General features: G+C 39.8%; 1 protein-coding gene and 2 non-coding genes across 3 annotated transcripts in view; 2 read left to right on the top strand and 1 right to left on the bottom strand.

Annotated features, from left to right (window-relative positions):
* FREM3 (FRAS1 related extracellular matrix 3) overlaps positions 1 to 19,774 on the bottom strand; it is an 87,429-nt gene that overhangs the window by 31,097 nt on the left and 36,558 nt on the right. Inside the window, exon 3 of the mRNA XM_039248211.1 lies at positions 1,495 to 1,641. Coding sequence (XP_039104142.1) covers positions 1,495 to 1,641 — 147 coding nt within the window. The remainder of the gene's footprint in view (positions 1 to 1,494; positions 1,642 to 19,774) is intronic.
* LOC120242444 lies at positions 10,975 to 11,085 on the top strand. The gene has a single exon (XR_005531075.1). It is a non-coding gene; the product is annotated as a U6 spliceosomal RNA (small nuclear RNA).
* LOC120242445 lies at positions 15,016 to 15,112 on the top strand. The gene has a single exon (XR_005531076.1). It is a non-coding gene; the product is annotated as a small nucleolar RNA SNORA15 (small nucleolar RNA).

Raw genomic sequence — 19,774 nt, 5'->3', positions numbered from 1 at the left:
CCAAATGGTTCTAGGCAGATGGATGACGTTTTTGTTTTCTTATGCAGGATATGAAAATACTTCTTGACATAATAACCCCAAACTTGTGCCAATGAGAAATCCCTGAGATAAGGAATTGGAAAGTCAGAACCCTAAAAGAAAAAGGAGGCGTATTTCACCGGAAGTTCCTGCAGCAAGTTCTACTTTGTGTTGAGAAAGTAACCTGCAGTGTAGACTGAGGCTGAGCACCACCCAGAAATCAGAGTGCTCTTATGCTGACCTCTTTTCCTAGGGGAACAGTCCTATCCCAGAGCCTCGAGCTTGGAGAGAAGACTAGGGAACAGCTTGCCTTTTCTTTTTTTTCTTTTTTTTTTTTTTAATGTTTTATTTATTTCTGACAGAGAGAGAGAGAGAGAGAGGCAGCGTGAGCAGGGAGGGCCAGAGAGAGAGGAAGACACAGGCTCCAGCTTTGAGCCAGCTGTCAGCACAGAGCCTGATGCAGTGCTTGAACCCACGAACCGTGAGATCATGACCTGAGCTGAAGTCGGACGCTTAACCGACTGAGCCACCCAGGTGACCCCAGCTTGCCTTTTCTTAATTGCCTGTTCTCAGCCATCTCCTTCCTGGCTTCTCTCCAACAGTTTTAATATGTTGGCAGGTCTCTGATTGGATTCCGAATGTCTGGGAAACTCAGGATGCTCATTTGTAAAATGAAGATAACCCACTCCTATCTGTCTTGTTAATAGGTAGTGAAAACAAAGACGAAATGATCTCTGAAAGTTTTGGCAGCTACAGATGTTATCAAAATCTAATGCATTATTATAATAATTATTGTTACTTATTAATGATGATAATGACACATATTATGTAGTCATTATATATCCATTTACCTCAAGTTGTAGAACATAGAAAAATTTGATGCTGTACAAATGCTTGTTTTGGAGGAATTTATAACCTAATAGCAGAGTGAAAACAATTATATATAATCAAAAGAAATATCCACAACAAAACATAATAATGTATCATGTACTCACAAATAATTTTTCAAAAGAAATAGCTAGAACTAAGCATAATCATGTATTAGAGGCTTAAAAACAATTTTAAAAGAAACTGAGTGACTTGGGGATTGTAATATGTGGCTATGAAAGGTTTTAATTTTCCTGGCATCTTTTGGGGTGACAAAGAGAAATAATGGAACCTCCCAGGAAGGGCCCAACAGGAAGAGAAGGATGAAAAGTTGGGGTGTATATTCAAGTCTATCACTCACATTGAGTAAAAACTGTGATACAATTTCACACATTTTCTTTAGAAGTTTCCCTGGCCCTGGATGAGCACTGGGTATTATATGGAAACCAACTTGACAATAAACTATTTGTAAAAAAAAAAAAAAAAAAAAAAGAAGTTTCCCCAACCCTGTTGCTGATTCTCTTCCAATCCATTCTCTCATAATTATTTCCCAACTTAGATTTCATGCTCCTGTTACCTATTGCCATCAACCAATCCAAATTTACTTACTGATGAAGGATGTTTCTTCAAGATAACCTCTGCGTGTTAAGGTCACTTCTAAGAATGTGGAATCTTCATCCACAATGTAGTATTCTTTCTCCAAAGAAATCCAAGCCCAGTTCAGATGGAAAGGTTGATGTGTTAGCTTATTTCCTCCTGCAATTGATAGGGGTAAAGGAGAAGTTGGATGACGGTGAGAGAATTAGATAGAAATATCATCAAATGCAGGGTTTGCACTTTGCTTCTAAAGCCAAGGGTTTCAAAATCATACTCCTTTTTTTTTTTTTTATAGAGAAAGAGGTGTTTTTGCTTTTTTAGAGAGTGTTGTGAGCACTATCTGAGGCCCTGTTCTCCCTGCTTAATACAGGATTATTAACCTTAGTCTATTACTAGAAGGCCGTAAACACTAGGGTTCCAAAGAACCAAAGCTTGGTAGTTTTAAATTTCACTCATATTTAACATCCCCATATTTTGCTCACTGCTTCCTTTGTTTGCTTCCTCTCTCTCTCTGCCTCCTTCCCTCATTTTCTTCCTCTGTCCTCTGATTTACTCCTTTGTATTGTTTGTGTATCCATTTGCTCTCACAATAGGCTACAATTTCCCTGAAGACAGTGCCCACATTATATATCCTTATTTTATTACTGTGAGGATCTGGTATGGTATCTTGAACTCAGATTCTTTAAAAAAATTTTTTTTAAATATTTATTTTTTGCAGGGGGAGGGGGGAAGAATGTGTAGGGGAGGGGCAGAGAGATAGAGAGACACAGAATCTGAAGCAGGCTCCAGGCTCTGAGCTGTCAGCACAGAGCCAATGCTGGGCTTGAACTCACAAACCACAAGATCATGAACTGAGCAGAAGTTGGACGCTTAATTGACTGAGCTGCTCAGGCACCCCGAACTCAGAATCTTAATGTTTAAAAGCTGTCCAAGTAGACTGCAAGAGACAAGGATATAGGGGCTCTATCTGACTCTTCTTATCCACACTGGGTCACAGGCTTCTTTGATGATGGTCAAGCTGGCCCCATATTGAGGCTGTGCAAGGTGTGTGGATTGTAAGAAAAAGCAGGTCTCCCCCCACTGGGGAGCCACTATTACAAATAATCACTTGTAAATGGATGTTGAAATAGGACTCTCTGTGCCTCAGTTTCAACTGAGGCACCGATGTAATAGACATAAGCTAACAAAGTGAGTGTAGGCAGACTACCATCTACAAAGTTTACAACAGAAAACTTTACTAACCAGTTCCACAACTACTGAACCCCTAAATCAGATCAAGCATATCATAAAAGGACAAGTAGAACAAGTAGAAGGATTTGTAAAGAAGGTACTTTGGAAAAAGCTGGTGGGCATCTCTACCACCACCCAAGTAGGATGTGGACAAGGAGTAGAGCTACAGTCTTCACCTCCAGCTCAGAGGGAGTGGGCTTCAATGACCCTCTTGGAGAGCTGCCCTTCATGTGATTGATGCATTCCCAAAAAAGTTCATGTGGCTTTGGCAGGATAGGGAGAGTGGAGAGGCCTGCATCTGGGAAGGAATTAAGTACCCACGAAGAGTGGGACAAGGAGAGCATGCATGTGGGCCAGAGGTGCGTCATCTGCCCGACAGAACCTGTTGAGGAGGCAACACGATCTCTGCGGAAGGAAGGTGGAAGCTGACCATCAGATTCCTGCCAACTGCAGAAACGGTGAAAGATGAGGAGCTGCACATCCCATAGTCAGGACTCTTTAAGGAACTCATGAAAAGACCAACTAAAAAAAAGTTGATGTTAAATAGTTGCCGTGCAGGGGCCCCAACATCAGAGGCAACAATACTTGCCACACCAGACTGTAATCTCCCCCATTTCCCTCCCTCTGGGGCCAGCCCAAGGATCAAAGCCTTGTTAGGAAACCAGAAGAGCCAAGAGCTCTAGAAGAGCAGCAGAAGCTGGCCTCTGCCCTGCCCCTTGCCCCAGGCTCTAGCTAATAACACAGAGCAAGTTCTGAGATTTAATTATTGCTTGGGGCTGTGAATTCTAACGACCAGATTGACCCTGTGTTTTTGATTTAATATGACTGTGAGATGTTTTTATCTGAGAGTGATTAGAAAAGTTGTGTGACTGCCCAAATATCCATTGTAGGAGGAGGGGAAGGACCTTTCCTCCAGGCGCCACCACTGAAAAAATGTTGAAAGAACATACAGCTAAAACCATAATTTGATTACATCACCAGTCATGCTTGTTTGGTGTACCAGGAACGCACTGATATATAAATGTAAGGTAAGTGCACCTGCTGAATTTCATGTTCATTCTCCATCTAGCTTCCTTTAAAGAGAACATTTTTGATATTACCATGGATATTCTGATAAATACAGAAAAGTGTAAGACAAATATACCAGAAATCCTTTTATGTTATTAAAAGATATGATACTGGTCTTGTTTCTAGTTTGAAACTACTTAAATTCTTCAAATATGTAGTGTTTTCTTTTTTTACTTTGAAATCATGAGTCAAAATAATAGTTTATGTTTATTTATTCTTTTCTGAAGTTCTGTCACATAAACTTTATTTTATTCTGACACTACAGAGTAGGGCAAATATTAGTCTCATTGGATATCTAGGCAAGAAGTTTCAGGACAATAAAGTAACTGGGCCAGGTCCATGCAGGGTAGTGGCAAGATCTTGTCTGTGCTCTGGTTCTGACTCTGAATGTCACTCCTATGATTAATGCTCCTGGATCAATGCAACTCAAATACTTCAAAAGGGAAATGGGCAAGGGACACCTGGGTGTCTCAGTTAGTTCAGCATCCAACTTCAGCTTGGGTCAAGATCTCACAGTTTATGAGTTCGAACCCTGAGTTGGCCTCTCTGCTGTCAGCACAGAGCCTACTTCAGATCCGCTGTCTCCCTCTCTCTCTCTGTCTTTTCCCCACTTGCTCTCTATCTCTCTCAAAAATAATAAACACACATTTTTAAAAAAGGAAAATGCGCAAAATTGATTGCAAACATCCATGATGAAAAAGGCTCAACTACTATTATTTTCACTTACCAAATGCATATGATATGGATTTCTCAAAAAAGTGGGTCTGAAAATCTTTAGACCCTAGCAGCTACCCTAAGTCTTTGCCCCCTAGATCCATATGGCTTCTTGTTAAGACTTCTCTCTGAATGTTTGCTTCATTCTGTATTCTCTGAAGACCAGCTTGCTTTCTCCACTTGTCCTTGTATGTGGCCCCATACACCCTGAGTTTGCTTATCTTTATTTCACATGACCAAAAGAGACAGATTAGCCTCTTGGCATTTCAATGGCCAAACGTGGGTCTAGGTAGCTGTGGTGTTATTAGCTGTGGCCTGGCTGCAGTGTGAGGTTGAGGAGGAAGCCAGTTCTTAGAGAAGAGAGCTTAGAAATTTAGATATCTAAATGGTATTTGTCTTTAATACTAGGACACAAATACTAGGTGAAAATAGTAGAAGGCCCTCTTACATTCTTGCCTCCAGTAATTTTTCTGCACTCAGATTCCTAAAATAAAATGTACAAATAATACTAAGAAGCAGCTAGGTGGCACAGAATAGCTTTGGATATAGCATTGTGACCATTGTGCTACTAATTAGCTATATGGACTCATTAAAGTTACCAAGTACCTGTGAACTGTAGATTCCTTGATTGTTACATGAACACAATAACAATTACGATGACAGGAATAATTTCTTCCTCAGAGTTGTAAGGATGGTGAAGATAAAAATGACTGGTATGATGCCTGGCACACAGTAGGCATTCAAAGAAACTGGTCACACTAAGTTTATACTGACATTGATGCACATAATTTAATGGAGAGGCAGGAGAAAATAAGCACAAATCAGTATTTTTAAATGTATAAGTAAGTTAGGTATAGAAGACCATATATTTGCTCATTTACACATCCTATAAATAATCACTTTAAATTCCAACAAATCAGCAGACGCAGGGCTAAGATTTGTGCTGAGTGTTGTGGATCAAAAGACATGCAAGTGATAAAGTTAATTTGTACATCAGGTCCCACAAAATGGAGGCCCCTCAGTGGCCCAGTCCATGTCACAAAATCTAAACCTAAGTCAGCCTCCACTTACCGGAAATGCCTGTCAGCAAAACCCAGCATACACCAATTGTAAGCCTCCAACTCAACTTTAACTAGTTTACCTTATTCTAGACCTGCTAGCCTTATAAGGAAATCCCCAACCTCTCAGCCAACCATGCTCTATTTCTGACTTGCCTCTTCTAATGTCCCTTGGGAACAGCGTTCCACTGCTTGTGAGGCACTGACTCCCCCAGTCCATGAATTGCTTTCTCTTGAATAAAGGATATCAAACTGATTGCTCAATGTATTATTTTTGTCATTTGACACAAGGTACAGTTTTTTCAGAGAGGATGTGGACAGATTTCATGAGACGGTAAGGGCTGAAGCACTGGGCAGTGAGAGTGGAGAGGAAAAGGACAGCTTAGAGAGAATAAAGGAGAATTGACAGGGTTGGGGGATGAGAAGCCAGAACGTGTGGGGAAAGCTGTCAGAGAGGACTCCAAGCTTAAATCGGGCAGCTGGAGGAATTGTGTAATGTGAGCAGATATAGAGAAGTTAGGAGGGAAAGACAGCTTGGGAGTTTAATTTCAGATTTGGCTTTGAAGGGATGATAAGAAGTCCAAAGGAAAAGTTCATCAGCTATTTTGGATACCTGAATATATGGGAAAAGTTTCAGGGAGGGACAAAGGCAAGAAATGTATATTTGGGTGTACTGTGATACAGGGGGTCTCTGAGAGGGAGTTTTAAAGTCCAGTTTTTGAAAATAACAATAAAGAGCTAAACGTATAATTTTTAAAGTTTGTTTTTTTGAGAGAGACAGAGAGAGAGAGCCCAAGCTGGGGAGGGGCAGAGGAGAGGAGAGAGAGAAGCAAAGCAAGCTCTGAAGAGTCAGGTTGGAGCCTGATGTGGGGCTTGAACTCATGAAACCATCAGATCATAACCTGGGCTGAAATCAAGAGTCAGATGCTTAAGTGACTGAGCCACCCAGGTGCTCCTATACTATACAATTTTTGTATTTTGTCACACACTGCCTCTTAGATACTGTCTTTATACTAGTAGGATCCTGGCTGAGCACCTGACATAAGACATCTTGGGGCCCTGAAGCTGATTCAGGCCTTGCCCTTTTCTACTCTCAGACCGGATGGTCCCTGGACTTTGAAACACCAAGCCAGGAGCAACATGGAGGAAAGGACTTGGTGTGTACCAGTCACCTTGCCTTGCATGTGTGGCTCTGACTTAGTCTCTCCTACTGGTTGACTATGAACCATCACTTGCTGGGGAAAGGGTTGGGAGTGGGGGTAGAAGGGATTGGAATATAAGAAAGAGGAGGTGGTTGGAATGGCCAGGGAGCTCCTGCTAAGATGGAGGCCCCACCTGTAAGATCAGTTACAGGGCCCTTGGCTTTTGACGTCAGGGAATTCTGGGTAGGAATACTGGGGAGGTGGGGGATGTGACTTTGGTCCCTCCCAGTGGGGGCCAGAGGAGATGGTTGTCTACACCTCGGCTGCACCTCCCAGGCTTCAGTTGGGAGCAGTCTTCACAGATGCCACTTCTTCCCCTGGACCCAGAAGCAGGCAGCTAGCCAGCTGGTGCATTAACAATTATATCCTAAATAATGAGAGGTGGTTTTGCTGCTGTAAACATTGGGGTGCATATATCCCCTCGAATAAGTATTTTTTTTTTTTGTATCCTTTGGGTAAATACCTAGTAGAGGAATTGCTGGATCATTATAAGCAGTTTTGGACCAGAAGTAGAAAATACATTTTTGCCATTCTAATATGCTAATAGTAAACTTTTTGTCTATTTTGGAATTTCTTCTGTAGCATTTAGGATACTATAGTTTGTCTATGATATTTATTTGTTCTTTTGGTATTGATAAAATTTTATTTTTCTGATGGCAGAAGAGATTGTGGTTTATGAATTGTGATTATCAAGACTTTGTTGAATTCTTATGTTGATGGTAGAGGCAATCCTAGAATGGGTGTACTATGATTCCAAAGTTGTGTTTTCTTTAACATTGGATAACCTTATTCTCCTATACTCAGATTATTTCTATAATTTAAGCTTTACATCTTGAAAACTATCTTGTCAGATGGAAAAGCCAATCATATTAATTCATTGAAAGAATTATATGGAAAATTTTATCTTTGGCATTACCCTTATCAAAACTTTCTTATAAAAAAATTCCCATTAGAGTCCACCCATATATATGTTAGTATCCATGACAAATTAAAATACTAGTGTTTTCTGCATGTTTTAAACTTTATTAAATTTGATCAAATAATTTAGCAAAAAAAAAATAATGAGAGGTGGTTTAATGTATAATGAATGAGAGTGCAGATATTGGATTGCACAGAAGTCCAAATTATGTCAGACTTTGCGTACACGATGTCATGTACTTCAATGAGGAAGTAATTGCAAAAAATAAAAAAAGATGGAGAACTAAACACTGGGGACGGTTGCCTTTGGAGCCAGTGAAGGAAAATAAGTAACAGAATGGGAAATAAGAAGCCTTTGAGTTACTTTCATCACAATATGGAAGTCTGATATAAAACTACCATCCAGAAGTAAAAAAGAATGGTTTCAAGCATAACCATAATCTTCTTATTAAGGGATGATACTTTGTTATTTGCTGTATCAAACAATCACAGCTACATATCTAGTTATACTCTAGGGCAGTGTTTTTCAGCCTCAATACTACTAACATTTACGGTGGATAATTCTTTGTTGTGAGGGGCTGTCCTGTGGATTGTAGGATGTTCAGCAGCATCCTTGACATCTACCTAATGACACCAATGGCAGTCTCTCACCCACCCCTGTCCTCCAATTGTAACAATAAAAAAATAAATTGTCTCCAGACATTGCCAAATATCCACTAGTGAGAAAAATAATCTCTCATTGCGAACCACTGGTACAGATGAAAGTAAAGGATTTTATTGCATCTCTGATGAAAAATGTTCCTATGTTTCATACTCCTGTTTTGGGAGAATGACAAATGAAACATTTCAGATTTGAATTTGGCATTGATAATCAAACATTCCCCGTTGACTTCAGAAGGTAGCCTGAATCTAAGTGAATCTCAGGAAAATTAGAAGGATACAATATCCATGGATGGACCTTGAGGGTGTTATGCTGAGCGAAATAAGTCAGGCAGAGAAGGACAAATATCATATGTTTGCACGTATAGGAGGATTAGGAGGAACTTGACGGAGGAACAAGGGGGAGAAGAAGGGCGGAAATGGTGGGGGAAAGGGAGAGAGGCAAACCATGAGAGACTCTTGAATGCTGACAAAAACTGAGGACTGATGGATGTGGGGGGGAGGGGGGATGGGCATGGAGGAGGGCACTTTGGGGATGAGCACTGAGTGTTATGTGGAAACTAATTTGACAATAAACTATTTGTAAAAAAAAAAATAAATAACTAAATAAAATAAAATAAAATTTTAAAAAAGAAGGATACAATATCAAGCACATTAAAATTATTTTTCCTGTGGAAGAATCAGAGTTTAAAGTTGGGGACAAGAGTGGTATTTGTGGGATCTGATTTACCACCACACTTTTTTTCTGGGCAGCTGTTGAAGTGGAAGCATCAGGTCGTTAGGTTTAGGTGGGAAGACCGGAGGCAGCCCCCTCGCCTGTGATCTCTGTGCCCTAGGCAGCTACCTTCATCCCTGCTCCCCCATCTGAAAGACTGAGATAAAGACAGGGCATAGGAGGCAGTGGGTGGGAGAGACCGTGTAGGCAGGGAAGTGTGGGCATGTCATTTTTATGGTTTGAGCTACTATTATTTTTTTTTTTGCAAATTAAACACATTTTGTTTATTAAATATACTTCCGTATGTGTTTTTTTTTTACAAATAGTTTATTGTCAAATTAGTTTCCACATAACACTCTGTGCTCATCCCCAAAGTGCCCTCCTCCATGCCCATCCCCCCCTCCCCCCCACATCCATCAGTCCTCAGTTTTTGTCAGCCTTCAAGAGTCTCTCATGGTTTGCCTCTCTCCCTTTCCCCCACCATTTCCCCCCTTCTTCTCCCCCTTGTTCCTCCGTCAAGTTCCTCCTAATCCTCCTATACGTGCAAACATATGATATTTGTCCTTCTCTGCCTGACTTATTTCGCTCAGCATAACACCCTCAAGGTCCATCCATGTTGCTACACATGGCCAGATTTCATTGTTTCTCATTGCCATGTAGTATTCCATGGTATAGATAAACCACATCTTCTTGATTCATTCATCTGTTGATGGACACTTAGGTTCTTTCCATGTTATAGCTATTGTGGAGAGTGCTGCTATGAACATTGGGGTACACGTGCTCTTATGCCTCAGCATTTCTGTATCCCTTGGGTAAATTCCTAGCAGTGCTATTGCTGGGTCCTAGCGGAGTTCTATTGTTAGTTTCCTGAGGAACCTCCACACCGTTTTCCAGAGGGGCTGTACCAGTTTACATTCCCACCAACAGTGTAGGAGGGTGCCCGTTTCTCCACATCCACGCCAGCATCTAGAGTTCTCTGATTTGCTCATTTTAGCCACTCTGACTGGCGTGAGGTGGTATCTCAGTGTGGTTTTGATGTGTATTTCCCTGATGAGGAGGGATGCTGAGCATCGTTTCATGTGTCTGTTGGCCATCTGGATGTCCTCTTTGGAGAAGTGTCTGTTCATGTCTTCTGCCCATTTCTTCACTGGGTTGTTTGTTTTTTGGGCGTGTAGTTTGTTGAGTTCCTTATAGATTCTGGATATTAACCCTTTATCTGATATGTCATTTGCAACTATTTGAGCTACTATTATTAAGTTCTTTTTCTCCTTCATGAGTCAGGAGAATGAATTATTAAGAAAAGAACTATGTAGAACAAAATTAATGCTCTAATGTTTTAAACAGAATATATAATACATGATGGGGGATGTAGGGTTCAGGTAAACAGGACCAACATGTCCCCAAGTGCCTGATATGTGTGGAGCTCTGGTGTAGGAAGTGTGGAATCTGCCAGTGAAAAAGAGGAAGGAAAACAAGAGACAAACAAGATGGAAGAGATGGGAGTCAGAGAATAGGAACTGACAGGACCAGTATGGACGAGGAAACGGTCTGAGTACACAGTGAGCTGAAGAGAAGTAGAAAAGTGACTTTCGGAATGGCAATGGCTTAGAAAGCAATTGGAAGTAACAGTGGAGAAAAATACCCAACTACAGAATATCTAGCTTCTTGAATTGAAGGGCATAGTGCATTTACATTTTCATAATTATCTCCCGTTGAGTTAAAACAAAGGAAATATATTCTAAGTATTTTACCCAAATACTATATTCAGGAAGGTCTAATTTTGATGTAACTTATATACCAATTCTAGTTTCTGATATAATCTCTTTTCAAAAGCATTAATTGGAAAAAACCTTAAAATGAAAAATAGATTATGTATTTCCAAAGACAATTTTGAAAATATATCTAAAATAAATGCTGACTCTCATGCTTGCTTCAGCAGCACGTATACTAAATATACTAAAGTTGGAGCAATACAGAGAACATTAGCATGGCCCTGCGTGAGAATGACACAGAAATTCATGAAGCATTCCATATTGAGAAAAAATAAAAATAAAAAACAAATAAATGCTGACTCTCAAATGAGTCAAATCAAGTACTAAATGATAAGGTGGCAACCATTGTCAAATGTTAACAGCTTATGGCCTTGAGCTTCAAAAAAATTTAATTGAATAGGATATTTGATCTTAAATGTTTAATAATTACCCAATGAAAATCTAATCTTATACTCATGTTTTTTAATACTCTATGACATTTTCAAATAGCTTCATTGTCATAAGCATTTAACTTCTACAGCTACCAACTTTAAAAGGTATCTGACTCCCATAAGCACCTCTTCATCATAATACCTATCATTATCAATTGTCACGTAGTGTCAGTTAATATCATTTGTGTTTGGAAAATGCTTCACAGTGCCTCATTGTGATGAAATGTGTTTGAAGCTTGAGGTGTGCAGCTAAGTTGCACGTCTACAGAACAGAAGTATAATAAATACAATGTGCTCTTCCCCAGTCGAGTTATAATTTCAGGTAAAAGAAAGTAACTTGAGAGAGAAGAATTAACCAAATTAGGTAAGAGAAAAAGTCAAACAGCATGTCAGGAGGATTTCCATTTTCTTCCCCTAGCTGTCTTCAGTGTTCCCGGAGCTGTGGGTAGCAATTTAAAAAATGTGCTTTGTTGGGTGTACGCCACATTCACTTCCTGCACAAGGATATGATTCCACCCCCTTTTCTTTTGCATAAGTCATTTCTATTCAGTAATTCCATGGGCCTGCCTGAGTCTTCCTTCAGTGATTCTGGATGCAACCACCCACGACCCAAAGCAGGGAAGGAGAGGTGGCCTTCCTCGTGGAGTCTCCAACACACAGGTGCATGTCCATTCTCTTCCTGAGGAACAAGTTGTTTTGTGCAACCACATATCAGGTCTTTCAGAAAAGGAGGGAGGAAACTAAAGAGCAAACAGATGAGCCATCTGCAGTCATTTCTTTCATTGTGGTCTTCTAAGCTACAGCAACGTTACCTTCCAGACCATGTTTCTATATCCACTTATGCAGTCTTCAGGAATATGGGGGCAGGTGATGGAGAGAGAAATCTTTGTGCTCACCCAGTGGGTGGGAGCGGCCGCAGGGGTGGCAGGTGTAATACAGTGCGACAGAGGTGGTTTGGTATTCTTTTTGGGATGTTCCCCAAACTGTCCTGAGGATAAATTTGGCTCTCCATTTTAAAGAATAAAAACCCAACACTTCACTGCTATGTATAACAATATAGGTTATCTGTGCCCTTTTTCACCTTCTTAAAATAGAGTTTTCAATATTCGTGCAGCAGAAGCAGTGGGAAAAAATAAAGACCGGAAGCTTTTCTTAGATTCTTTTGCATGCCTCAATAGGGGCACCACATCCTGCTCTCGACACAAAACAAACTACCCAAAGTACTCTCAAAGCAGGACTTTAGAATATTAGAAAAAGACTGTATTAGTAGAACTTTCCAACTAGTAGGAAGTAAAATTACACCAATTGCATGATCACATGCAATGGCCACTTCTCTTTGGGAGCTGGGGCTCCACATGGCATAACTGGAAGGGAGAAAACATTGTGTCTTCTTCATCCTCAAGACTGTTTGGGATTCAAGGAGGAAGTTGAAGCAAATTCTTCCTTCCAGAGAATGTAATGTGTGTGATGTGATGTGATGTGATGTAACACAGTGCAATGCAATGCAATGCAATACATGTAGCAAATTCCTCTCTGGAGGTCAGAATAATCATTCTCATTTTTGGATACAATCTAGATAGAGCCAGAGAAAGCAACTGGATCTCTCTCAGAACCTCATTATTTTTCTCTCCAAGAGGGATGGAATTAAAACCTTTCTGAATTCCTTCCAGGTTTAACATTCCATAATTCTTTCTGTCCTTTTTGGTAGGTGGCACTGTCACAGCAATAAAGAAGACATATTAATTTATTATATCCCAGTTTGGAAAAATGGTGTTACTCAGCATAAGTTGGTGCAACCTGATAAATCAGATGCAAACTTTAAGCTCTCAGGAGGCCTATACATATGTAAGGAGGATGAGTTCTTGGGAAGGCGCACATACTTTCTGGGTACAGAGGTGCACTGGCACATCCAGAGGTGTGATCTTAATCCCACTGGCATATTACAACCGAGTCCTTTCATATCTGTGATCTCATGTGAAAATCCAATGCTTACCATCACCGTGAAGAAAGGGAGTGGGCATACTTGACATTCCACAAGTGAAGTGCCTGTGGTTCAGTAACTGTGCCTCACTCAAGGTCACAAAGCTAGTCAATAAATTTAAAAGTACGCAAAACCCTCCATGATCTGGATCCTTTCCACCGCATCCCCCGCCCACTGCCTCCATCATCTCCTACCTCTCTGGCTGCCTTTGGAGTCCATGAGTTAGCTTAGTCTAAGTTATGTGCAATTTGTGAAGCTAACAGTATGTCTTCATGGGTCTAAAAATTCTTAGTCACCCTTCAAGGCTCAGTTGGAGCATCGCTCCTTGGAAGAACTTCCCTGGGTGATGGCTCATCTCTGCCACTCATGCACGTATCTCCTTGCTAGTATTGGAGGAGTGAATTGTCTCTAGGTCTGGTTTTCTTTCCATATCAGTAGCTTATTTTTATCATAGAGTCCCTAGCACTTGGCACAGATCCTAGAACTTACAGGGTCTCAATAAATACCTGTTGAATGACTGCCTGCCTCCTGGAGAAAAGCTGACCTAAACATAGATTTAAAGAATAGAATGAGCACTGCCAATGATTTGACCTAGGTGCAGCGTAAATATATTACTTTGCTTCATAAAAATGTAGATAATGGTTTTTTAAAAAATCTAGTGATACCATTGTATGGACCTGTGGTTTTATTCTAGTTAGAAAGAGAGCCAGAATGTGCACTCCAGGTTGTTATACTCTTAGCTTAAAGCTACTTCTACAAAATACTGTGTGTACAGGCTGGGAACTGATCTTTAAGCTTGAGGGTCTAGTTCTAGAGGCATCTTTTTTTTAATATAAGCAAAATATACACTTTTAATATACATATATATTTGTGTGTATACATGTATAATATATATACATATATGTTCATGTCTCCCCTTTCGTACACAAAAGGTAGTATATTAAATAAGAAACTATTCTGGTAATCATTTCATATTAGTACTTAAAGATCCTTCCTTGTTACTTTTTGGAGCTGATTAATACTCTATGAATAGAGCACAGTCCATTCAATAAAGACCCTACTGTCAGTCACTGGTGTTTTCTCCATCTTTTGCTATAGGCTAAAGTAGAGTAGCCCTTCTTAAGTCAGTTGCTTTTAGCATTCTGTTTTCTTTTCTTTTGTTTTTTGTCTTTTTCTTTATATCATTTTTAAATGATTTTTTTTTTTACAAATAGTTTATTGTCAAGTTGGTTTCCATATAACACCCAGTGCTCATCCCCACAAGTGCCCTCCTCCATGCCCATCCCCCCCTCCCCCCTACATCCATCAGTCCTCAGTTTTTGTCAGCATTCAAGAGTCTCTCATGGTTTGCCTCTCCCCCTTGTTCCTCCGTCAAGTTCCTCCTAATCCTCCACTAGCAAACATATGATATTTGTCCTTCTCTGCCTGACTTATTTCGCTCAGCATAACACCCTCAAGGTCCATCCATGTTGCTACACATGGCCAGATTTCATTGTTGCTCATTGCCACGTAGTATTCCACTGTATAGATAAACCACATCTTCTTGATCCATTCGTCTGTTGATGGCCAAAACAAACTTTCCATGTTTTGGCTATTGTTGAGAGTGCTAGAGACATCTTTTAAAAAATAATAAAAATACTGTTTGACATTTCCATAGTATATATTATTCAACTCCTCCCACCCCTTGCCCCATCCAGTATTCTACTCATGTTCTAGCAACTGATCACATAACACTGAACATAGAGGTTTGTGCTTAATTGGCATTAGAAATGAGATAGTATAAGGTATGGCTGAGTACTGTGTTCTTTTTCTCAGTGATTTACATAGCCAGACACCATGCAAAAGTAAAGTCATCCCTTTGAAATGCCTGTGATGACTGATGAATGGATAAAGAAGCTGTGGTGTGTATGTACAATGGAATACTATCTGGCAATGAGAAGGAATGAAATCTTGCCATTTGTAACAACATGGATAGAACTGGAGAGAGTGAAATAAGCCAGAGAAAGAGAGATGCCATATGTTTTCACTCATACGTGGAATCTGAGAAACTTAATAGAATATCACAGGGGAAAGGAAGGAGAAAAAAATAGTTTCAAACAGAGAAGGAGCAAACCACAAGAGACTCTTCGATACAGAGAACAAACTGAGAGCTGATGGGGGGCAGGGGGAAGGGAAAAATGGGTGATGGGCAATGAGAAGGACAATTGTTGGATGAACACTGGGTGTTGTATGTAAGTAGTGAATCATGGGAATCTACTCCCGAAGCCAAGAGCACACTGTATGCACTGTATGTTAGCTAACTTGACAATAAATTATATTTAAATAAATGAATAAATAAATAATTTGTGAATTAATGAAAAAAACATTTAAAAAATAAATAAAATGCCTGTAATGGTATGCTAAGCTTTTTAATAGCACATTATTTTTAAAAGTGTATACAAATAAATGAACTAATGCTAGGAACTTGTAAAAGGTTCCAAATACTAGTTAAATTGGGCTACTTTGCTATTTGACATGTTGCTTGTACTGCTTTCAAGTGTAATATTAACATTGTGGTGGTTATACTGAATTCTCAAAAATGGATGGCTTTTATATATGTCTTTTAATTTTCTTAAAAATGATTCTACAGTTTTATTTGCTTTGTAGCTTAGCATTTCTGTCCTTCCCCCAACCCAACAGAAAAAAAAAAAAGGAGATAGTATAATAAAAATTGTTATGTATATGTAATGAAAGTAATATTTCCTGAAGAGCCATAATACACTCTATACCTTAGGAAGATGTGATTTCAAGCAAACCAAGCCCCCACAGGTTGATTTTTTTTTTAATCAATGTTCAACACAGGACACATTCCTCCCCCCATTCCCCCTCAGAGCACTTACTCTAATATCAGCAACAAGCAGCTCTGAAATAGTGGGTGTGAAAACCAGAATCACTTATTCTCCTACAAAGAAAGAGATAAATGTCGCATCCCCATCACAGCTTATGCCCACAGTTAGCCCAAATGAGATATGAGGGTTTCAAGAACAATTTGATTTGGAAGTATTGGGAAGGGAGGAGCCATGCGAAAAAAGGGTCAAAAGGCAGCTTTGTGGAGACATAAGAATAAAATCCTACTCATCACAGCCCAGACTGTAGAGCCAGTGTATTGATATAATCTTGTAAATGGGTTTGGTCCAACCTTGGAACCATCTAACTAGGCTCTAAATGAATGGGGAATGAACTCTGGCTGAGTTCTTCTTATGGCCTGACAAGACAATAATCAGGGAAGAAAGGTTGGAAGATAAAGTAGACCACAGCCGATCTCTTTGTCATCTCCATTGTTAGTCCAGGCATTACAAAAGTGGGCAAGCCAGAGAGCCAACAGATGTCATTAGCCTAGTTCTTGGCAAGTACTTTTCAGGCAAAGAATATACACAGAGCTTTTTTTTTTTCCCCAGGGGAAGCATTTGGTTTGTCAGCAATTCCTATCTGCCAGACCACAAGTCAACAATTGCTAGATAAATGAAAAGCTTCCACTCAACTTACAAACTCTTGGGTAAAGTATTTATTTTCTAGAAATAAAAATGTCTTTTTTTAACAGCACAAGCCATAAATGGTCCCAGTAGTGTCCATTAAGCAATCAAATGCCAAATCCATAAGTCTTATAGACCCTTATGGAAAATGGAAGTGGCTCTACACATCGTGTTGAATGAGGCTATAGATTCACAGAATAAAAAATGGCAGAATAGGTCATAGTTAATAGGTCAGTGACATACTGAACCCATTGTTGTAGTAATGGTAAGGGAAGTTCAGTATAACAATCACTTACGGTATGCTTTATGAAGACAAAACTTGTTTTGAAGACTTTGGATTATATATTTTATGAATTATGCTCCTGCATAATTTGACATTGGCTACTATTATATATAATGATCAGGAGACATTCAAATGTGGAGAGAAATGTTGTGGGTGGGGTTTAACACACACAGAATAGTCTAGGCTTTCTGTCTGTCTGTGTCTTCCCTTCATGCTTATTCCTTCCTGCTGTGTGTGTGTGTGTGTGTGCTTGCTTTGTCAAAGCCCTTCTCTGTTTCCTTCATCTTGCTCTTCCAATATTATCTGCCTGTGCTGAATTTCCACTTCGTCTTTGTGTTTACATGAACTCTTTCCAGCTTCTAGAAGACTAGTTAGTATTTGTATATGCTATCTTTTTAAAATTTAAAACATAAGCAGCATCCATAAGCAGCATCTACCAAGAAGCATCTCAGTTTATTCTTTGCCTGGACTATACCAAAGGGAATCCAAACTAGTAACTCCCTTGAAGATTACAATACAATCTCAGCGTAATGCTTTACTCCCATGGCTTTTACCAAACACACTGAAACATGAAAATGGGTACAACCTCGGAGGTCATTTCTGGTCTTCAGGTATATGATTCTAAGTGGGCATAATAACAGCACTGATAATAGTTTTTTATAATTTTGCTCTTTTTAAAATAATAAGATGAAAGCTCAATCCATAAGGCATATGATTTCTTTAAAAAAGTGTTCTTTGGGGTTTATAAGGAAAAGTATTTTCCTACTAAGAGCATATGAATTTTATGGCACCAACAATAGAACAAAAATATGATGGCTCCTTAAGCCCAGGTCCTTTCCCCAGCATGGAGTTTCCACAGTTATATTAGACTCGACTGACTTTGGTTTTCCTAGGCAGGCCCACGCAGAAGTCATGAGTCAAGGATCAAAATATGCTATTTCTATCAAGATTACCCTTCCCAAAACTATTATTTCCATAAATTTCCAGATTCTGGACTTCTTTCTATGTATTAATACTGGCTGACACAACAGCCTGGGAGTAAGTAGGGAACAGAGGAGAAACACTTCTTAAGACACACGTGGCTGCTTTTCTCATACAGCATGTGCACGAGATTCCAGTGGTGTTGAAGGTGGATGTATAGTCTGCTTCAAGAGGAGAGCAACCCAACACGCACCCCAATGCTTATAGCAGCACTATCGACAACAGCCAAAGTATGGAAAGAGCCCAATTGTCCACTGACTGATGAATGGGTAAAGATGTGATATATCTATATCTATCTATATCTATATAGATACATCACACACACACACACACACACACACACACACACACACACACACACACTATGGAATATTATTCAGCCATCAAAAAGAATGGAATCTTGCCATGTGCAACAACATGGATGCAATTAGAGTGTAGTATGCTAATGAAATACGTCAGTCAGAGGAAGATAAATGTCATATGATTTCACTTATACGTGGAATTTAAGAAACGCAACAGACGATCATAGGGGAAGGGAAGGAAAAATAATATAAAAACAGAGAGGGAGGCAAACTATAAGTGATGCTTAACTGTAGAGAACAAACTGAGGGTTGCTGGAGGGGCTTTGGGTGGGGGGATGGGCCAAATGGGTGATGGGCATTAAGGAGGACACTAGTTGGGATGAGACTGCATGTCATATATAAGTGATGAATCACTGGGTTCTACTCCTGAAGCCAATACTACACTGTAAGCTAAGTTGAATTTATATTTTATTTTATTTTAAATATATTTTATTGATATTTTTATTTATTTATATTTGAGAGAGAGAGAGAACACAAGCAGAAGAAGGGCAGAGAGAGGGAGAGAGAGACACAGAATCTGAAACAGGCTCCAGGCTTTGGGCTGTCAGCTCAGAGCCTGACGCGGGGCTTAAACTCACCGTGAGATTATGACCTGAGTCATATGCTTAACCTACTGAGCCACACAGGTGCCCCATTGAATTTAAATATATAAATAAATAAATAACTTTTTGGCAAAACTGTTGCTGTGATATAAGTTAATTTTATGCGTCCACTTGGCTAGATGATAGCGCCCAGCGTTTTTGTCAAACCCTAGTCTAGACATTGCTGTGAAGGAGTTCTTTAGCATAATTCACATTTACAATCAGTTGAATTTAAGTAATGCAGAATGTGGGGGTGCCCCTCATCTAATCAGCTGAAGGTCTTAAGAGCAATGACAGGTTTTCCCAAGAAGAAGCAATTCTAACTCAGACTGCAACATAAAGACCTGCCTCAGTTGCCCACTTGCTGGCCCACCCTGCAGATTTCAGATTTGCCAGAGCCACAACTGTGTGACCCAATACCTCCCTGTCTGACTCTGTCTCTGTCTGTCACACACACACACACACACATACACATACACACCCCTCCCACTCCTACTGTTCTGTGTTTCTAGAGAACAGTGACTAATATAGTCACCATAATACCTGCTCCCCCCCCCCACTTTTCCTCTGAAATATTAAGCTTGTCTGAAACCATTCTAGATGCAAGCATTTCCCAACATGTCCTTTTAATCATATTTAGATGTTTGGACCCTGACTCCCTGTTTTGTTTGCTTGTTTTAATCCAATCAGACACAGCACACAGCCATCACAACATGAATTCTCTAGGAAGAATTTTTCCCTTTCCCCAGTGACCGAGATGAACCATTTTAATCAATCTACTTTGCTCAAAGAGCTTTTACGAAACTTTAAACTCAGTTCCTTCA

The sequence above is a fragment of the Hyaena hyaena genome, unplaced genomic scaffold (assembly GCF_003009895.1).
Source record: "Hyaena hyaena isolate Hyena2069 unplaced genomic scaffold, ASM300989v1 scaffold_304, whole genome shotgun sequence".
Classification (NCBI taxonomy): domain Eukaryota; kingdom Metazoa; phylum Chordata; class Mammalia; order Carnivora; family Hyaenidae; genus Hyaena; species Hyaena hyaena.
Note: the sequence above shows the minus strand (reverse complement) of the source record. Positions and strands in the feature narration are given on the sequence as shown.